General features: G+C 44.6%; 1 protein-coding gene across 1 annotated transcript; it reads right to left on the bottom strand.

The window, feature by feature from the left end:
- Positions 1–51: 51 nt before the first annotated feature.
- On the bottom strand, positions 52–19,587 carry LOC106574105 (unconventional myosin-Ie). Its single transcript, XM_045719068.2, has 27 exons — positions 19,329–19,587; positions 16,812–16,949; positions 16,323–16,412; positions 13,511–13,605; positions 13,274–13,361; positions 13,078–13,167; positions 12,712–12,843; positions 12,500–12,634; positions 12,281–12,413; positions 11,968–12,164; positions 11,502–11,582; positions 10,738–10,824; positions 10,551–10,637; positions 10,253–10,420; positions 9,953–10,038; positions 9,771–9,852; positions 9,017–9,222; positions 8,644–8,788; positions 8,417–8,531; positions 4,561–4,730; positions 4,185–4,330; positions 3,932–4,078; positions 2,365–2,522; positions 2,178–2,252; positions 1,875–2,091; positions 1,535–1,710; positions 52–1,268 (listed from the first exon to the last, which is right to left on the bottom strand). The coding sequence occupies exons 1-27, from the start codon at positions 19,329–19,331 to the stop codon at positions 1,192–1,194; spliced, it is 3,324 nt and encodes a 1,107-aa protein (XP_045575024.1). The 5' UTR covers positions 19,332–19,587; the 3' UTR covers positions 52–1,191.
- Positions 19,588–19,653: the final 66 nt, after the last annotated feature.

The raw sequence follows: 19,653 nt of genomic DNA, 5'->3' as shown, positions 1-19,653 counted from the left end.
TCTTTTGTGACCCCCCCCCCCCCCCAAGAAACAACCCTCAATATATGATGGTTTACATTCTTAAAACATCTTTATTTTTTTGTTCATTATGACCTTAGACGTCAACTGTTGACAAACAATCAACTGTCTTTTTTTAACAGACAACTGTAGCCTATCTCTGGGTAATAACATGTACCATGTAGCCTATTATAAAACATGGGGAATGGTAGGCTCTGTTAAAATCTTATATGGTTCATCATCATCTTAGGTAGATATTTCACAATTCTATATCAGTAAAGATTTGTAAGGCTGGGTTTACACAGGCAGCCCAATTCTGATTATTTTCCAATTAATTAATTTGACCAATCAGATCAGCTGTTTTACTGATAATTGGGTAAAACATCAGAATTGGGCTGCCTGTGTAAACCCTGCCTTACCGATCTTCACTGATATAGAATTGTGAAATATCTACCTAAGATGATGAAGCATATGAGACTAACAGAACCAACCATTCCACATGTTTTATAATAGGGTACATGTACATCTACCTAAGACGTTGAGAATCACATAAAATACACAACTAATATATATCTTGTCAAAAATGTTTTATAATTACCCATTCTATCCCAACTCCACCTGAACTGAGATTATTATGGCCATTTGGTCCTATGTATTAAACAAATGTGAAAGAGCAAATAAAACAAAGATTTATTTGAACACTTGAGGTAAATGTCTATAAAAAGATGCCGGATAAAACAAAGTGCCTTTAAAAACAATGCTATCCCATGCTAAAACAATAGATCAAATCCATTGATAAAAGTTAGTGGTATTTGCACTTCAAACCATCTCTGGCAAAAATCATCACGTTCCCTTGTCTCTGACTCCAAAGAGAGATGGCATGGAGAAATGCTTTAATTATGCTTTTTGTGTTGTCTCTGTAGTAATGCACTTGGTATGGTTGTAATTCTACTGTTGCCACCTGACTCCTCGCTCTCATTGAACATGTCCCTCATCGCTTCATTCTAGATCTTCTCTCATTGGACATGTTCCTCATCGCTTCATTCTAGATCTTCTCTCATTGAACATGTCCCTCATCGCTTCATTCTAGATCTTCTCTCATTGGACATGTTCCTCATCGCTTCATTCTAGATCTTATGTCCCTTGATCCAGTCTAGATATTCTACCTTTAGACAAGTCCCTCATCGCTCCAGCCTAAATCTTCTTCACATAATTCCCAGGAAACATGCCTTCCCTCCCGCGAAGACGACCGTACCACCAGCCTGATGGATCTGGAGGGAGGACAGGTGAGGAAACCAGTCAATCTAGCCATTATAGATTATATAGTCCTTTTCTATCCTACAGATGAAGCACAGGAAGACTGCAAAATTTAAAATGTGGTTATAGTATGCCTTTAATAATGCTATACTACAAGCAGTATATAATATGTAGCAGTACTTATAGTGTATGACTAATAGCAGTTTTATACTACTGTAATTAATATACTCAGTTTATAAAAATATCACCTCAGAGATGATCTACTGTAAGGGTTTAGTACCTTCAGTGAGGATTTCAATTACATCCTCTGCGTTGAAGCTCAGCTCATCAGTGTCCTGGGCGTCGTAAGCATACAGCGCTCGGCATTCTGGGGAGCGAGGCTTGGGCTTGGGGGCAGGCTTGGGGCGGCCCGCTCCTGGGGAAGGCTTGACATCCTTCGAGCGTCTACGATGAAGACTGAAAGAAATTGAGATGAGAGAAAGAGAGATCTAGAAAAAGTGTCTTTCCCTTGATTTACAGTATCTAATACTATTTGAGTATTTGAAAAAACACCAGCAACAACAGGAAGAATATCCATTTTAAAAACCTAACAAGTATCCAAACAGGGCCTGAGAACTCACCCAGCCACTCCCTGGTCAGGCACGTTCATGAAAGCGGTGTCTGCCTGGCTCTGGTTGTTGGAGCGGTTGTTGGTCTGCCGGGACCCCTGTTGTCGTGGTAGTGTGGGCTGCTCCATACTGGACTGTCGGCGGAGCAGAGAGACCCTGGACGCCCTGGACGAGGGCGGCCCACCCCGCTGACCACCACCCCCACCTCGGCCTCTGCCCCTGGGGGCGCCTGAGACAGATGAGGGAGATGTTGAGTCAGGTCAAAAGTGAAATGAGTGGCATCATTGGAGAGGCTCAGATATCTAGTTCTCTCACCTTGTGACTGCTGTCCTGAGCCTGGAGTCTGGTTTCCCATGTAGCGACTTTTCCTGTTGTCCCTGCGGGTCGGTCCTGGGGAACACATGACAAAAAGGTGTGATGTGTCTGAAATGCTATGGGATGGTTGCACAGACCCAGATTAAGCCTACTAATAGAAGTCTCCTTTCAAAGTGCATGGACTCACTGGAGTTCTTGGGGAGCCCAGGTCCGATGGTGACTATGAGGACCTTGCTGCTGGGCTTCACAACCGCCTCTTCTCCTTGGCCCGGCTGGAACTGGATCTGCCTGGAGCCAGCCGCTGAGAACGGCCCCCAACCTCCCTTCTTCACCTTAAACTCCAGTCTAAATGAGGAACGGAGAGGGGGGAGAGAAGAGCAATGGGTTAAGAAATGGCTTAAAAGACTCAAACTGCATAACCTTTTTGCGTTATGTATCTTTGAGAGATTATTAATGATCGTTGTTGTAAAGCATTACACTGGTATGTTTTAAGGGGCAACCTGCAGTTGCAACATCAAATTTTGGACTTATAAATTAATGATATATACCCATTGATTCTCGAAACATAACAATTTAGAAATGCCTCATGAGTTTAGTTCAACTTTCACACCCAGTCCAGTGTTTCCCCTAGGATTTTTTTTCCGAAGCGGTGGCAAAGTTAGAGTGGTGGGGACGGGGTCTCCCTCCAAAATTCTTCCAGGCCCTCCTCTTGGCCGCAGGTTCTGCTGTTTTAAAGCAAATTCCCTGCCATTTAACACATTTCAATATGGGGTGGGGAGAATTGTTTTCAAAGCTAATTTCCTACAATTCTCCACATTTAGCCAGGGCTTATGCCATGTTCTTATGCTATCTGAGTGACTCAAACAGTATAACAAAATCACATCGGGACCCATGCCATGACATTTTTTAATTTTAGATTCTCCCTGACTGTCTAGTTTTCATTTTGGTGGTTGTAACATGATCTTATAAATATATAGCTCCATCGTCTTTTATACATACTTTATATGTGGTTTTAGTCATTTAAGTTGCTGATAAATGAATACACTGCAGTCAGAACCCAAAATATACGCTTACTTTACTCCAAGTTTTGTATACAAAGTAAATGCAAAACTGTATAGCCGCAAAACATGGTTAAAGCTATCTTTTTGATATTATGGATGATCAGTCCTTGCACCCATATGTCTATGAATTTGAGAGTGGTTTTATTTATTTAGCCCCATCCCTCAGCTTTTTATAGAAACCACTTTGTTATGGTTTCAACTGCGGATTGGCCCTTTTAGTTTAACAGTAAGGCCCCTTTTAGTTTAACAGTAAGGCCCCTTTTAGTTTAACAGTAAGGCCCCTTTTAGTTTAACAGTAAGGCCCCTTTTAGTTTAACAGTAAGGCCCCTTTTAGTTTAACAGTAAGGCCCCTTTTAGTTTAACAGTAAGGCCCCTTTTAGTTTAACAGTAAGGCCCCTTTTAGTTTAACAGTAAGGCCCCTTTTAGTTTAACAGTAAGGCCCCTTTTAGTTTAACAGTAAGGCCCCTTTTAGTTTAACAGCAAGGCCCCTTTTAGTTTAACAGCAAGGCCCCTTTTAGTTTAACAGCAAGGCCCCTTTTAGTTTAACAGTAAGGCCCCTTTTAGTTTAACAGTAAGGCCCCTTTTAGTTTAACAGTAAGGCCCCTTTTAGTTTAACAGTAAGGCCCCTTTTAGTTTAACAGTAAGACCCCACTGATTGGTCTAAGGCTAAGCTCAGAGTAAAGACTGACTGACAGGTTGTTGAACTTGAGCGGTAGCTTCCTCTGGGTCTTCTCATCATAACGTTTGTAGAGCAGACTGAGGAACTCCGTCTTGAAGATGCACTGAAGGACACTGTCGTAATGCTCCTCGTGGATGATGAAGAAGTCATCCTGCAGGGTGCTGAGGGAGGAAAAGATACACATATTTTCAATGAAAACCCCATTTCTACTACTGTGCATCATGACCATCAACTGGTATAACACTTCCAGAGTATCTAAACCTGCACCTGAGAGAGACTGACTGAATCTTCTCCACTTCTATCTGTCTCTTCAGAACCTCGTGGATCTGCCCCTTATCTGGTCCCTGCTTCACCTTCTCCCGACCAATCAGATACAGGAACTTAGGGGTCAGGATGAGGTCACGCTTCACAGTCTGCAAGATGGAGAGAGGCATATTATATAACTTGTTGCTATTATAGGCTTACTGACCAGGAACCACAATATATAGGGGGTTCAATGAGCAGACAAGCATTGGCAGTATCCACCAAACCATTGGTGGAGTATTAACACTGTCTCGTCTATCTAACATGAATAACAATAGCATTATGCGTTCTGTGACAATATCAATGTTGGTTTGTTACTGTGGTCATACTTGACTCTTACCCTAAACCTGCGGTCATATTTGGCAACCACATCTGCAAAATCGATCTTCTCCCGGCGGCCCACGAACTGCCGGATCTCGGGGTGGTTGTTGGTGCCGATGTAGTCGCCCACAAAGTTCCTGTTGAGACTGTTCCTCCTCCTCTCCTTCTTATTCAGTAGGATGTCTGAGGCTACAGGACACGACACAGTGTGATACAGTACTGAACTGTTCCTCCTCCTCTCCTTCTTATTCAGTAGGATGTCTGAGGCTACAGGACACGACACAGTGTGATACAGTACTGAACTGTTCCTCCTCCTCTCCTTCTTATTCAGTAGGATGTCTGAGGCTACAGGACACGACACAGTGTGATACAGTACTGAACTGTTCCTCCTCCTCTCCTTCTTATTCAGTAGGATGTCTGAGGCTACAGGACACGACACAGTGTGATACAGTACTGAACTGTTCCTCCTCCTCTCCTTCTTATTCAGTAGGATGTCTGAGGCTACAGGACACGACCCAGTGTGATACAGTACTGAACTGTTCCTCCTCCTCTCCTTCTTATTCAGTAGGATGTCTGAGGCTACAGGACACGACACAGTGTGATACAGTACTGAACTGTTCCTCCTCCTCTCCTTCTTATTCAGTAGGATGTCTGAGGCTACAGGACACGACACAGTGTGATACAGTACTGAACTGTTCCTCCTCCTCTCCTTCTTATTCAGTAGGATGTCTGAGGCTACAGGACACGACACAGTGTGATACAGTACTGAACTGTTCCTCCTCCTCTCCTTCTTATTCAGTAGGATGTCTGAGGCTACAGGACACGACACAGTGTGATACAGTACTGAACTGTTCCTCCTCCTCTCCTTCTTATTCAGTAGGATGTCTGAGGCTACAGGACACGACACAGTGTGATACAGTACTGAACTGTTCCTCCTCCTCTCCTTCTTATTCAGTAGGATGTCTGAGGCTACAGGACACGACACAGTGTGATACAGTACTGAACTGTTCCTCCTCCTCTCCTTCTTATTCAGTAGGATGTCTGAGGCTACAGGACACGACACAGTGTGATACAGTACTGAACTGTTCCTCCTCCTCTCCTTCTTATTCAGTAGGATGTCTGAGGCTACAGGACACGACACAGTGTGATACAGTACTGAACTGTTCCTCCTCCTCTCCTTCTTATTCAGTAGGATGTCTGAGGCTACAGGACACGACACAGTGTGATACAGTACTGAACTGTTCCTCCTCCTCTCCTTCTTATTCAGTAGGATGTCTGAGGCTACAGGACACGACACAGTGTGATACAGTACTGAACTGTTCCTCCTCCTCTCCTTCTTATTCAGTAGGATGTCTGAGGCTACAGGACACGACACAGTGTGATACAGTACTGAACTGTTCCTCCTCCTCTCCTTCTTATTCAGTAGGATGTCTGAGGCTACAGGACACGACACAGTGTGATACAGTACTGAACTGTTCCTCCTCCTCTCCTTCTTATTCAGTAGGATGTCTGAGGCTACAGGACACGACACAGTGTGATACAGTACTGAACTGTTCCTCCTCCTCTCCTTCTTATTCAGTAGGATGTCTGAGGCTACAGGACACGACACAGTGTGATACAGTACTGAACTGTTCCTCCTCCTCTCCTTCTTATTCAGTAGGATGTCTGAGGCTACAGGACACGACACAGTGTGATACAGTACTGAACTGTTCCTCCTCCTCTCCTTCTTATTCAGTAGGATGTCTGAGGCTACAGGACACGACACAGTGTGATACAGTACTGAACTGTTCCTCCTCCTCTCCTTCTTATTCAGTAGGATGTCTGAGGCTACAGGACACGACACAGTGTGATACAGTACTGAACTGTTCCTCCTCCTCTCCTTCAGTAGGATGTCTGAGGCTACAGGACACGACACAGTGTGATACAGTACTGAACTGTTCCTCCTCCTCTCCTTCAGTAGGATGTCTGAGGCTACAGGACACGACACAGTGTGATACAGTACTGAACTGTTCCTCCTCCTCTCCTTCTTATTCAGTAGGATGTCTGAGGCTACAGGACACGACACAGTGTGATACAGTACTGAACTGTTCCTCCTCCTCTCCTTCTTATTCAGTAGGATGTCTGAGGCTACAGGACACGACACAGTGTGATACAGTACTGAACTGTTCCTCCTCCTCTCCTTCTTATTCAGTAGGATGTCTGAGGCTACAGGACACGACACAGTGTGATACAGTACTGAACTGTTCCTCCTCCTCTCCTTCTTATTCAGTAGGATGTCTGAGGCTACAGGACACGACACAGTGTGATACAGTACTGAACTGTTCCTCCTCCTCTCCTTCTTATTCAGTAGGATGTCTGAGGCTACAGGACACGACACAGTGTGATACAGTACTGAACTGTTCCTCCTCCTCTCCTTCTTATTCAGTAGGATGTCTGAGGCTACAGGACACGACACAGTGTGATACAGTACTGAACTGTTCCTCCTCCTCTCCTTCTTATTCAGTAGGATGTCTGAGGCTACAGGACACGACACAGTGTGATACAGTACTGAACTGTTCCTCCTCCTCTCCTTCTTATTCAGTAGGATGTCTGACGACACAGTGTGATACAGTACTGAACTGTTCCTCCTCCTCTCCTTCTTATTCAGTAGGATGTCTGAGGCTACAGGACACGACACAGTGTGATACAGTACTGAACTGTTCCTCCTCCTCTCCTTCTTATTCAGTAGGATGTCTGAGGCTACAGGACACGACACAGTGTGATACAGTACTGAACTGTTCCTCCTCCTCTCCTTCTTATTCAGTAGGATGTCTGAGGCTACAGGACACGACACAGTGTGATACAGTACTGAACTGTTCCTCCTCCTCTCCTTCTTATTCAGTAGGATGTCTGAGGCTACAGGACACGACACAGTGTGATACAGTACTGAACTGTTCCTCCTCCTCTCCTTCTTATTCAGTAGGATGTCTGAGGCTACAGGACACGACACAGTGTGATACAGTACTGAACTGTTCCTCCTCCTCTCCTTCTTATTCAGTAGGATGTCTGAGGCTACAGGACACGACACAGTGTGATACAGTACTGAACTGTTCCTCCTCCTCTCCTTCTTATTCAGTAGGATGTCTGAGGCTACAGGACACGACACAGTGTGATACAGTACTGAACTGCCAGGACACAGTGTGATACAGTACTGAACTGCCACGACACAGTGTGATACAGTACTGAACTGCCAGGACCCAGTGTGATACAGTACTGAACTGCCAGGACCCAGTGTGATACAGTACTGAACTGCCAGGACCCAGTGTGATACAGTACTGAACTGCCAGGACCCAGTGTGATACAGTACTGAACTGCCAGGACCCAGTGTGATACAGTACTGAACTGCCAGGACCCAGTGTGATACAGTACTGAACTGCCAGGACCCAGTGTGATACAGTACTGAACTGCCAGGACACAGTGTGATACAGTACTGAACTGCCAGGACACAGTGTGATACAGTACTGAACTGCCAGGACCCAGTGTGATACAGTACTGAACTGCCAGGACACAGTGTGATACAGTACTGAACTGCCAGGACACAGTGTGATACAGTACTGAACTGCCAGGACCCAGTGTGATACAGTACTGAACTGCCAGGACACAGTGTGATACAGTACTGAACTGCCAGGACACAGTGTGATACAGTACTGAACTGCCAGGACAGTGTGATACAGTACTGAACTGCCAGGACCCACTGTGATACAGTACTGAACTGACAAGACACGACCCACTGTGATACAGGGCTTAACATATACAGTAGATGTAACCTACTGTGATGCAGTACTGACCGTGTATGGTAAAAAGCTCATTCCCACAGAGAGAAACCAATGACTTACCTTCCTCTCTCATCTTGACGTACTTGCGGACGGCGATGTGTTTGCGCCAGGCCTTCTGGATGGCCCGAGCATATCCGTTATATTTCCTTTCCCTCATCTCCTCCAGCAAGAACAACTACAGACACACATTTCACAATACTTCTAGAAATCATCACCTTTACACTCAGAATAACCAGACTGTTATGTGTCAGTAAAGAGGTTTTCTAGGGAAGGAGAGAAAGACGTACTGATTCTGGGGCCTTGATGAAGATCTTAGTCTTTCCCAGCTGGTACTGGTCCTGGTCCATGTTGACAGAGCGGAGGAGGTGGAGAACCCCCTTCCTCTCCTCCCCTGTCCACCGGGGCCATGTCTCCCTGGTCAGGATGGCGTACCTGTAGGACCACACACAGCCATTTTACTGGACTGGTAGAATGTCCTCAAGTCCCCCATACATTTTTTAAATAAATAGAAACAAAATATTGGGTGGAATTTATTCCGATCAAGCCAAACGCTGATGAAAAAAACATGAACAAATACATTTGTACTGACGTTTGAAATCTGTAAAGCCAGCATGGAAATCCATCTCTTGCACCCCTGACCCCTATGACCTTAGGGCTCACCTCTGCAGGAACTTGGCAAAGGCTCGGCGGAATGCGTACCCGGCGCGGCGCACACGAATGTTCTCCCGCAGGCCCAGGTACTCCACCTGGTGTTTGGCCCGAGTGTCCTCCCAGTCCCGAGGCTTCTTGGTCTCGTTGGGCTTGATACAGCGGATGTAGTGGGGGGTGCACTTCATCAGGGTCTGGACCAGGTTGTTGGCTTGTTTCTGAAGGACATGGAGGTTCAATGATTGGTAGCACCGACCAGGCGCTCAGAGCAGTAAACAGACTGATGGAAGAAAATACATCCCTGTACAATAACACATTCAGTGACCCGTGGCCTGGATGTTATGGAAGACAGGGGGGTGGGGGAGTCACTCATCTGAGATTGGACTGGCATGTCTGTTTCCATAGCAACAATAATATTTAGTGGACAGATCTACGTAAGCATAACTGGCATCGTAGAATCTGTGGGGAAGGAATGGGATGGGTGGGATAATGAGCAGCAGTGGTTACAGTGTGGGTCTTTCCTCACTGGTTATTTGGACAAATCACGATTTCGTAGGTGTTAGCATCTTTCGAATTTCGGGAGGGGAGGGGACAGTCGGCCCGTAGAGAGGGTTCCGCTCCACGTTCCGGTTCCACACCTCGTTCTAGCGTCTCTTCTCTTCACACGTATGAACCCAGAACTTAATCAAGCAGCTGACCAATTACGTGAGACTTTGTTCTGGTTCTACAGAGATTATAGTAGCACACAACCGCGTCAGATCCTTACCTTGATCTTGCTACTGGCGGTGGTAGGACGGCCCTTTTTCTCTGCCTCTAGGTTTTCTGGGAAAAGGGTTTTTATGAAGGCACTGCCCAAACACAGACAGACAGAGAGAGAGAGGCTGGTCAGTGGCGGTCTATGTAATTATCATATAGTATACCTATTATAACACGTCTCACTACACTTACAATTCACTGCTCTGCATCAGCTCAATGATGTCGTTGAAGAGCACATCTCTGTTCCTCTCACAGAAGCCACTGACGTCATAGGACACCTGAGAGAGAGAACAAGCTATCAGTCTTTCATTTCAGCATTTTCCCTCTAACACATTCTGACATTTAGGACATGTAGGCTCCATGTACTCCAAACCCCCACCAGGGGGCAATGTACCAAATAATCTAAGAGCTGTAATCTTTGGAATGTTGAATCAGGTTGTAATGAGGATGCATTCTAAAAGCCCATAGTGTTGTACTGTATGGTGTTCGTGCCTTGCCAGCGTAGTGGTGCACTATGAAGCCTTTATTCCAGCTGTTGAAGTGCTCATGGGAGCTGATTCCCGCTTGTAGCTTCTGGATCAGGGTCTGGTCTGCACCCTCCCCCTTAGCATGCATGGTGGCACACACATCGTCCAAGATACTCATGATGCCTGGGGGGTTCTGGGTAATAAGAACAGGGCATATCAAGAACTGTACCACACACACCATCTACTGGTACTGTAACTAGTTCACCTGAATTACAGACAAAATGGCCGGTCAACTTCAGCAATGGCCGAATATGATCACTCACCAGTTTGGACTCAATGAGGTCACACACGACTTTGTTGTTAAAGTACTCGATTGGCGTCCACTTAATCCCTTCCTGCACATACTCCTCCTACAAGAAACAACGTCAGTATCTGGGAAAACAGGCCAAAGTAATGTAGACGTATCATAAGACGAAAGAGTGAAACAAGTAATGTAGTGTTATCACTTACCTGCTCAGCTTTTAACGTGAGCTCAATGAAAATCTGCTGCAGTTTCTCATTCACAAAGTTGATGCAGAACTGCTCAAAGCCGTTTTTCTATTCGTGTTAAATAGAGATGTGAAGGAAAATGTTATGTTTGTGCTTTTCTAATAACCAATTCGACTGAGTTGATGCAAGTTACTGATTGATCATGCCTGGGAGGAATCCTCACTATCAGTATAAGCAATTTGGCAGTACGCCCAGAACCTTGTTTTGAGAAAGGAAAGGAATATCTCAGTTTCAAGGTGTCAGCTTGGAGAGAAGAAGCCTTGTGAGGTATTGGTCGGTCACAAGCATGAACCAAAAGTTAATGATGAATAAGCTAAACCATGCAAATATAACTTGTCTGTGGAAGCAGTATATAAGATAACTAACAGGACTACCATGGCAGAGCTAATACTTGGTGCATTTGTTTGTTGGAACCTCTCCAGCTTGATGATAATAAAGAATCATTCATTTCAGATTGACTTCAGGAGTCCCTGGTGGTAATTTCCACAACAGAGCGCATATGTAGTATTAACGATTTTGTATGAATAAAAAGCAGTAACAATTCAACGTAACTGGAGGTGGAAATTAGGTGTGCAGGACATACGTGTGCAATCTTAAACAAAATGATATGTGGTCTAACAGCCTATAGGTGGAAATGACTATGTATGCAGTGTTAAACGAAATGAAGGCTAGTCCAACAGTAGAAGTGGAACAACTCCTGTATGAGGCAGCACAGAAATATCCACCTGGAAGATTTCAAAGCCATAGATGTCCAGCACCCCGATGTTGAATTCCTCATGGTCTTTCTGTATGGCTTTGTTGATAGACTGGGGGAGTGGAGAGAAGAAAGAAATCTATGAAGAAGTTGAATTGCTAGTCTATATTTTCATGATACAGTACTACAATAAAAGGAAGTGTCATGGTCGTAGCAACAGTAAACCTCTTGTGAGACAACAGGACAGAACATGTGTACGCTACGCTGCCTCCCTACTGCTCCCATCTCTAGACGTGTTCTGTCTTGTGTGGCTCCCACACCAGCAGTCAAAAGACAAACAACTGGACAAGAACCCAGACAGCAAGTCCAACACATGTTCCGATAAGAGGGATGACTCTTTGTAGTAATTGTGAACATGTTTGGCCATGCTTTGCTGTTACATGTTCCCTCTACTAGTTAATTAGTCAAAATATAAGTGAAATGAAATGGACACTTACATCCACAAGAAAGTCAAACAGGCGTGAGTAGAGGGCTTTGGAGAGGGCGTCCCGTGTGAAGGAGGCCTGCTCTGTGTTCAGGGTGACAGCGATGCTCTCCGTCTTGCCTCCCCACTTGCTGTCCATGATCCGGCTGGTCAGCTTGTTTTTCAGACCCTCCTGGGAGATTCCCAACAGGTAGGCCGGGAACGCCAGGACTGCCGGAACATGGAGGAGGGGAAGTGATATAGGACAGCGAGAGAGATCACAAGTACAAAGAGGGCACAGGATAGGGGTTGGTTTGGGATTGTGTGTGTGTGTGTATGTAACTCACAGTCCTCACTCTCCACCACAGCGTAGTTTCCCTCCTCTCTGAAGGCGATGTTACCCAGATGCAGGATGCCTGCTACAATCTGCAGCACCATGTCCTGATCATCTACAGACAGGCCCACCACTGACATGGCCTCCTAAAACACACACACACACACAATGAAGACAAACTGCCTCTCTATACATGTGAAAAGAGAGAGTGAGCGAGAGAGAGAGAGCTCACCATGGTGTCAGAGAATTCCTTCTTATCGTTGACATCCTCCACGGTGTAGGTGCCAGACTGGTTCAGGTAGAGGTAGTAGTCAGGTGTGGTGACACCAAGGTTCTCCCTCATCTCTTTAGTGGCGCCCCCCAGGAGCTAAGGGTCAGGGTCGTTAGGTCAAAGGTTAATTAAGTGATGGAATTCTCTCCATAATTATTGTTATTCTGTCCCACCTGGTAGTAGATGTGGAAGTTCCTCTCTCCCTGGTTCTGTGACACCACCCTGGACTTCTCCAACAGGAAGTTGGAGATCTTCCCTCCGTCTGGCTCTCCTCCACGGCTGAACTGGATCTCAAAGTACTTCCCCTGTGGTAAAAACAGACACAGTGATTAAGGTTCCTTGTCCAGATAAGGCCTATAACAGGGATGCAACAACAAAGCTCCACCTAGAATCCTTCCTATTGCTTTCACCTATCTGGTCCCATCAGCTCTGCCAATGGGAGTGAATGGCAGAAGAAAGGCCACAACATTTTGGAATGAAATGCACCCCTAATTCCTTATCCATTCTATCGGTATTCCCAGATTCCCGGTTCTACTCACAAAGCGACTAGAGTTATTGTTGCGCACAGTCTTGGCATTCCCAAAGGCCTCCAGGAGAGGGTTGGATTGGAGGATGATGTCTTTTACGTGCTGTGAAGAAGAAGAATAAAGGAGAACAGATGAACCCACTAATATGTGTCTGAGAAGAAGAAATGAGAGAATGGAAGGGAGAATTAGTCAAATGTATCCCCTATACCTGGACTTTGGGACCTCCGCCCGACACCTTGGAGATGTAACCCATTATGTATTTTGCTGCTACGGTCTTTCCTGCTCCACTCTCCCCACTGCAAAGACAACGGAAAGCTTTGGGAAACAGGGCAACACCCGAACTCATTGTGATGGTATCCCATTGACAGAATGCATGGTTTATGTGACAGTTCAGGTTACAGGAAGTATGAAGTTTGATCTGTAGGAGTGAGATGATTGGTCAGACCTGATGATGACACACTGGTTCTCACAGTCGATCATCATGTTACGGTACATGTTGTCAGCCAGGGCGTAGATGTGAGGGGGGTTCTCATACTGGGCCTGGAAACGGAGGAGAAAACATTACTCCAGTGTCCACGGCAGGTAGCCTAGCGGTTAAGAGCATTGGGCCAATAATCAAAAGGTCGCTGGTTCGAATCCCCATGCCGACTAGCTGAACAATCTGTCGATGTGCCCTTGACCAAGGCACTTAACCCTAATTACTCCTGTAAGTCACTCTGGATAAGAGTGCCTGCTAAATTACTAATTCAAAGAAAATAAAAAATGTTTTAATAATATATATATACTGCTCAAAAAAATCAAGGGAACACTTAAACAACACAATGCAACTCCAAGTCAATCACAATTCTGTGAAATCAAACTGTCCACTTAGGAAGCAACACTGATTGACAATAAATGTCACATGCTGTTGTGCAAATGGAATAGACAACAGGTGGAAATTATAGGCAATAAGCAAGACACCCCCAATAAAGGAGTGGATCTGCAGGTGGAGACCACTTCTCAGTTCCTATGCTTCCTGGCTGATGTTTTGGTAACTTTTGAATGCTGGCGGTGCTTTCACTCTAGTGGTAGCATGAGACGGAGTCTACAACCCACACAAGTGGCTCAGGTAGTGCTGCTCATCCAGGATGGCACATCAATGCGAGCTGTGGCAAGAAGGTTTGCTGTGTCTGTCAGCGTAGTGTCCAGAGCATGGAGGCGCTACCAGGAGACAGGCCAGTACATCAGGAGATGTGGAGGAGGCCGTAGGAGGGCAACAACCCAGCAGCAGGACCGCTACCTCCGCCTTTGTGCAAGGAGGAGCAGGAGGAGCACTGCCAGAGCCCTGCAAAATGACCTCCAGCAGGCCACAAATGTGCATGTGTCTGCTCAAACGGTCAGAAACAGACTCCATGAGGGTGGTATGAGGGCCCGACGTCCACAGGTGGGTGTTGTGCTTACAGCCCAACACCGTGCAGGACGTTTGGCATTTGCCAGAGAACACCAAGATTGGCAAATTCGCCACTGGCGCCCTGTGCTCTTCACAGATGAAAGCAGGTTCACACTGAGCACGTGACAGACGTGACAGAGTCTGGAGACGCCATGGAGAACGTTCTGCTGCCCGCAACATCCTCCAGCATGACCGGTTTGGCGGTGGGTCAGTCATGGTGTGGGGTGGCAGTTCTTTGGGGGGCCGCACAGCCCTCCATGTAATCACCAGAGGTAGCCTGACTGCCATTAGGTACCGAGATGAGATCCTCAGACCCCTTGTGAGACCATATGCTGGTGCGGTTGGCCCTGGGTTCCTCCTAATGCAAGACAATGCTAGACCTCATGTGGCTGGAGTGTGTCAGCAGTTCCTGCAAGAGGAAGGCATTGATGCTATGGACTGGCCCGTCCGTTCCCCAGACCTGAATCCAATTGAGCACATCTGGGACATCATGTCTCGCTCCATCCACCAACGCCACGTTGCACCACAGACTGTCCAGGAGTTGGCGGATGCTTTAGCCCAGGTCTGGGAGGAGATCCCTCAGGGGACCATCCGCCACCTCATCAGGAGCATGCCCAGGCATTGTAGGGAGGTCATACAGGCATGTGGAGGCCACACACACTACTGAGCCTCATTTTGACTTGTTTTAAGGACATTACATCAAAGTTGGATCAGCCTGTAGTGTGGTTTTCCACTTTAATTTTGAGTGTGACTCCAAATCCAGACCTCCATGGGTTGATAAATTGGATTTCCATTGATTATTTGTGTGTGATTTTGTTGTCAGCACATTCAACTATGTAAAGAAAAAAGTATTTAATAAGATTATTTCTTTCATTCAGATGTAGGATGTGTTGTTTAAGTGTTCCCTTTATTTTTTTGAGCAGTATATATATATATTTTTTTTTGTATTACTATTTGTCTAAAGTCCTGTAAGTAAGAAGCTTCATCTATTGTGAATGCTGTTTACCGAGCTGGACAAAAACACATCTAATAAAAATACATGGTGAAAATAAACTGCTGGATGTTTGATAGCAAGTCACCTAGGGCTTGTAGAAAACACTCATATATATATATATCTCAATAGGTGATGCAAAGTATGTGTGTATATATATATATATATATATATATATATATATATATATATATATATATATATATATATATATATATATATATATATATATATATATATATATATATATATATATATATATATATATATATATATATATATGAGTGTTTTCTACAAGCCCTAGGTGACTTGCTATCAAACATCCAGCAGTTTATTTTCACCATGTATTTTTATTAGATGTGTTTTTGTCCAGCTCGGTAAACAGCATTCACAATAGATGAAGCTTCTTACTTACAGGACTTTAGACAAATAGTAATACAAAAAAAAAAGGCATTTACAAAAACTTCTGCAGTAGAATACATTCTCACATATTTGTAACAGAAGTGGTTAATGGAGTGTCTACTGGTCCCTCAGACCCGAGTGAAACTAAAGAAATGAAGGAGGTAACTGAGAAACAGGAAGCCTTGGGGTTATTCATTAACTCTGTGATTATGAGGTGAGGTAAACAATGGACAACTTAATGGCATTGAACAGATCATTTACATGATAGTGGGAATGTGGAAGGGCATACTTTGCATCACCTATTGATAAGCAGCATTTTATACACTACAGTTTCTCTGTCTAGATCGAGGGATGCAAACAAATCCTGAAACTGGTAGGTAGGTGCAGCCAGCCAGCAGAAAGCCCAGCGGCTTTAGTAGTGTGTATATTACTCACAGCTCCCTGGTAGAGCTCCACCTCTCTGTCGGTGAAGTAGGGCAGCTGTTTAAAGGGGTTGACAGAGATCAGCACCGACCCTATGTAGGTCTGAGGAAGACACGTTAAGAACAACTAGAATATCCATCTGGAATACACCACCGCCAGGGACCACAACAACGTTGACGTGTGTAGTTGTGATCACAGTGTTAGTCCCTAACGCTACATGTGGTGTACTGGAAATATGGTGGTTGAGACACAAACATATTATCCTTCCATGTTGTTCTACACTTTTTAAAGCATGTTATTAACGCTAATCTCATAACAGGCTAATGTGAGTGAAGTGATCACACAGGTGTGTAGGTCCATAGGGTGTGTGTGTGTGTGTGTGTGTGAGACAGAGAGACTACGGTGTATGTACATCTACAAAGCACAGCAAAGCCTCAGTGTATTTGCCACATATAGCAGTGTGTGTCCTGGTTCTACTACTAAGTTGAAGCTGAAGGATACGAAGATGTAGTCGTCCATGTATCTCTTCTTGAGGTTGTCAGTGATGGCATCCTCGTTGATCTTGGACAGCAGGACCATGTCGTCCACCCCGCTGATCTTAACATTCTGGGTCTGCCAGTGGTAGCGCTCCTTACTCCCCTGAGACAGACAGACAGACAGACAGACAGACAGAGACTTATTGCAACCAGTCACTGCAAATTCTCTCTTTCCGTTTCAACTCCTCTCCTCGTCCATTAATGAACACTCATATGTCCTCATTAACTGACTGAGGAGTGGGAAAGATCAGTGATGGGCTGGTAGCAGGGAAAACTGAATATGCCGGAATCTGACATACCAACTACTTTACACAAGAGGCTGTGAGCTCTTCAAAAATCGCATTGTGGAATTCTGTAAATGTACAATGGTTTGTGTGGTGGAAATAGTAATGGCCGCACAGTGTACACCAGTGGTCACCAACCTTGTACACAATAAATTACATAAAAGTAGCTTTCCAATACACTTTTTAGACTGTGCTTGTTAGACTGTGCCTGACACAAATAAGCTGAATGTAAGTGTTATGACCATAAAGTAAAGAAACACAGTCTTCATACTCATCGCGCCATAAAGATGTTCCCAACACAAAAGCCCATAACACATGTATTACACAATTACAGCAGCCTCGGTTTCAAAAGAGGATGACAACTGTGGTCATACTCAAACAGCTATAGAAATGGCTCAACCGTTGGTGTTAATCTACACACTCTTACCAAAATAACCTTGAATATTGCCATATTGACCACAAGATAGTGAGGTAATAACTGTCATAATACAGCTGTGTGCCTGTGTGCCTGCCAGGATGAATCAGAACAGTATCATTTTATTATTTAAACTTTATTTAACTAGGCAAGTCACTTAACAAATAACAAACAATAACAAATTCTTAATTACAATGACGGCCTACCAAGAGAAACGTTTATGATTGAAATACCCTCGTCAATTCAGTGGTGTAAAGTAATTGTCAAACACACATCACATTATACAAGGTGCTGAATGAGAAACTCTGCATATAAAAGAAACAGAAAGGCTAAGCAGCAATATAGTGTGTAGGCTGTGTTGTTCCTTCATTCATTCAGTCATGGTCAGATGGGCAAGAAGAAGCAATGCCACGAGGGAAATACCTTGTGATTTATCAGTCATGAATCACCATGACAGACAGATGGTTTGGGTATTGTTCTCGTAGTCATGCGTCTGGAACCAAACAGGTCACAGGGTGAATACCAGCAGTGGTTTGTTCTCCTTTTCTCTAACTTGATCAGTACGGATAAAAATGAGATCAGGAAAGGAAGAATATTCTGTCACGTTATCCTCCTGAATGTGTCCAACCAACACAGAGTCCCGATGTTGAGTCCCAAAGTTATGACCAGGTATAATGTTGTATGCATGACATCACAGAGGGGTCTGTCCCCCGTGGACCTCAAATCTTCCTATCCTGATTTGTCTACATTCCATTTCCCTCCTAGGGCCTGTTCATTGGGGATAACCCTGCCCAGACACGTTGTTCCAGGTTGATTCATTTGAATCAGCTTCACCTGCAGTTTGACAGGGAAACAGTTTTGCTAGCTGAGTGCTGTAACGTTTAGAGGCAAAACATTTACTATAGTAGCATAGCCACGGGAAGTAGTTGGGGGTATTGTTTGTGGAGGTGGGCAGGGTGGCAGCAGAGAAAACAATGTTTTGCGTGCTCTAATTGGTCCACTAATACAGGATTATTAAAGGCCCAGTGCACTACTTTTGTGAGAGAGAATAAAAAAATAAAGAAACCATTTATTTTGTATTCTGATTTTTCAGTGGGTGCTGCAGCACCCCGTGGCTATGTGTAGTAGACTACAGGTATGCCTAGGCTGTGATTTAGGTGTGCATGCAATAACCCCTGGGAAAAGTGTATGCCCAGGCTAGTCGTGTTTCCATCTGTAGGTAGGCCTAAACGTTGTGCCTATTCCAATGTTATTAGATACTATAGCCCCCTTTCCTTGTCACCTTTCCTATAACCTAGCACCACTGATCATGACTTGACAGGTGGAAGCAGCACTAAGGTGAAAACCTGCCCACACTTTTCAGGTATTGGAAAGGAGTTCAAGGAGTACTGGGACATTTGAGGCAATAGTCTACTGATTGAATCAAATGTAGACAGTCTACCTGTTCACGACAAGGAAGTCTGTGCAAAAGAAAACTGCGCAGACTTACTAATATTTGCATCGTGTGGATCCAACAGTGTTACACCAGTTGTTTAAAGTTAGTGATTTATGAATCAAAGAACGGACCGCGCCTTTTCAAGCTCCAGTCAGGCATCCAAGAATATTTGTCTACAATCCTCGTCATCCACCAGGTTTCTGTATCAAACACTAGGCAATATGACTTGTTGGCTCAAGGAAATATTCTCCAGTCGGGAGAACATCACGAGTAGGCTAAACATTCGATTTATGTTTAAATTCATTTCGGTGTGTAGTTGGTGATTGAGAAAAAGTATAGGTTACTTACCATTTTAACTTGATATTACTTCCTGATTGAGAAAAATGAGAAATCCACCTTACACGGAAAGCTTGAGGAGCTAAGCAAGGAGTGTCACGAGCTCAGGTGAAACGCAAACGTAATATCATACTTATAAATCTAAAGAGGGTTAATTTAATTGTCGGTATTATATGCTGTTTTCTATCAATGTAAAAACTTTCACCCGGTGCTTCAACGTTGATTGAGTAGCCTAGCCTGACTTCTTCTAAGGAGGTGTGGTCAGTTTGTAAGTCATTTATACATTTGCTTAATAGCGGCAAGTGTGGACAGGTAAGGGAATACCTCTGCAGATGGT

Source organism: Salmo salar, chromosome 02 (assembly GCF_965601325.2).
Source record: "Salmo salar chromosome 02, fSalSal1, whole genome shotgun sequence".
NCBI classification, from domain to species: domain Eukaryota; kingdom Metazoa; phylum Chordata; class Actinopteri; order Salmoniformes; family Salmonidae; genus Salmo; species Salmo salar.
This window is presented reverse-complemented; position numbering and strand designations above follow the sequence as displayed.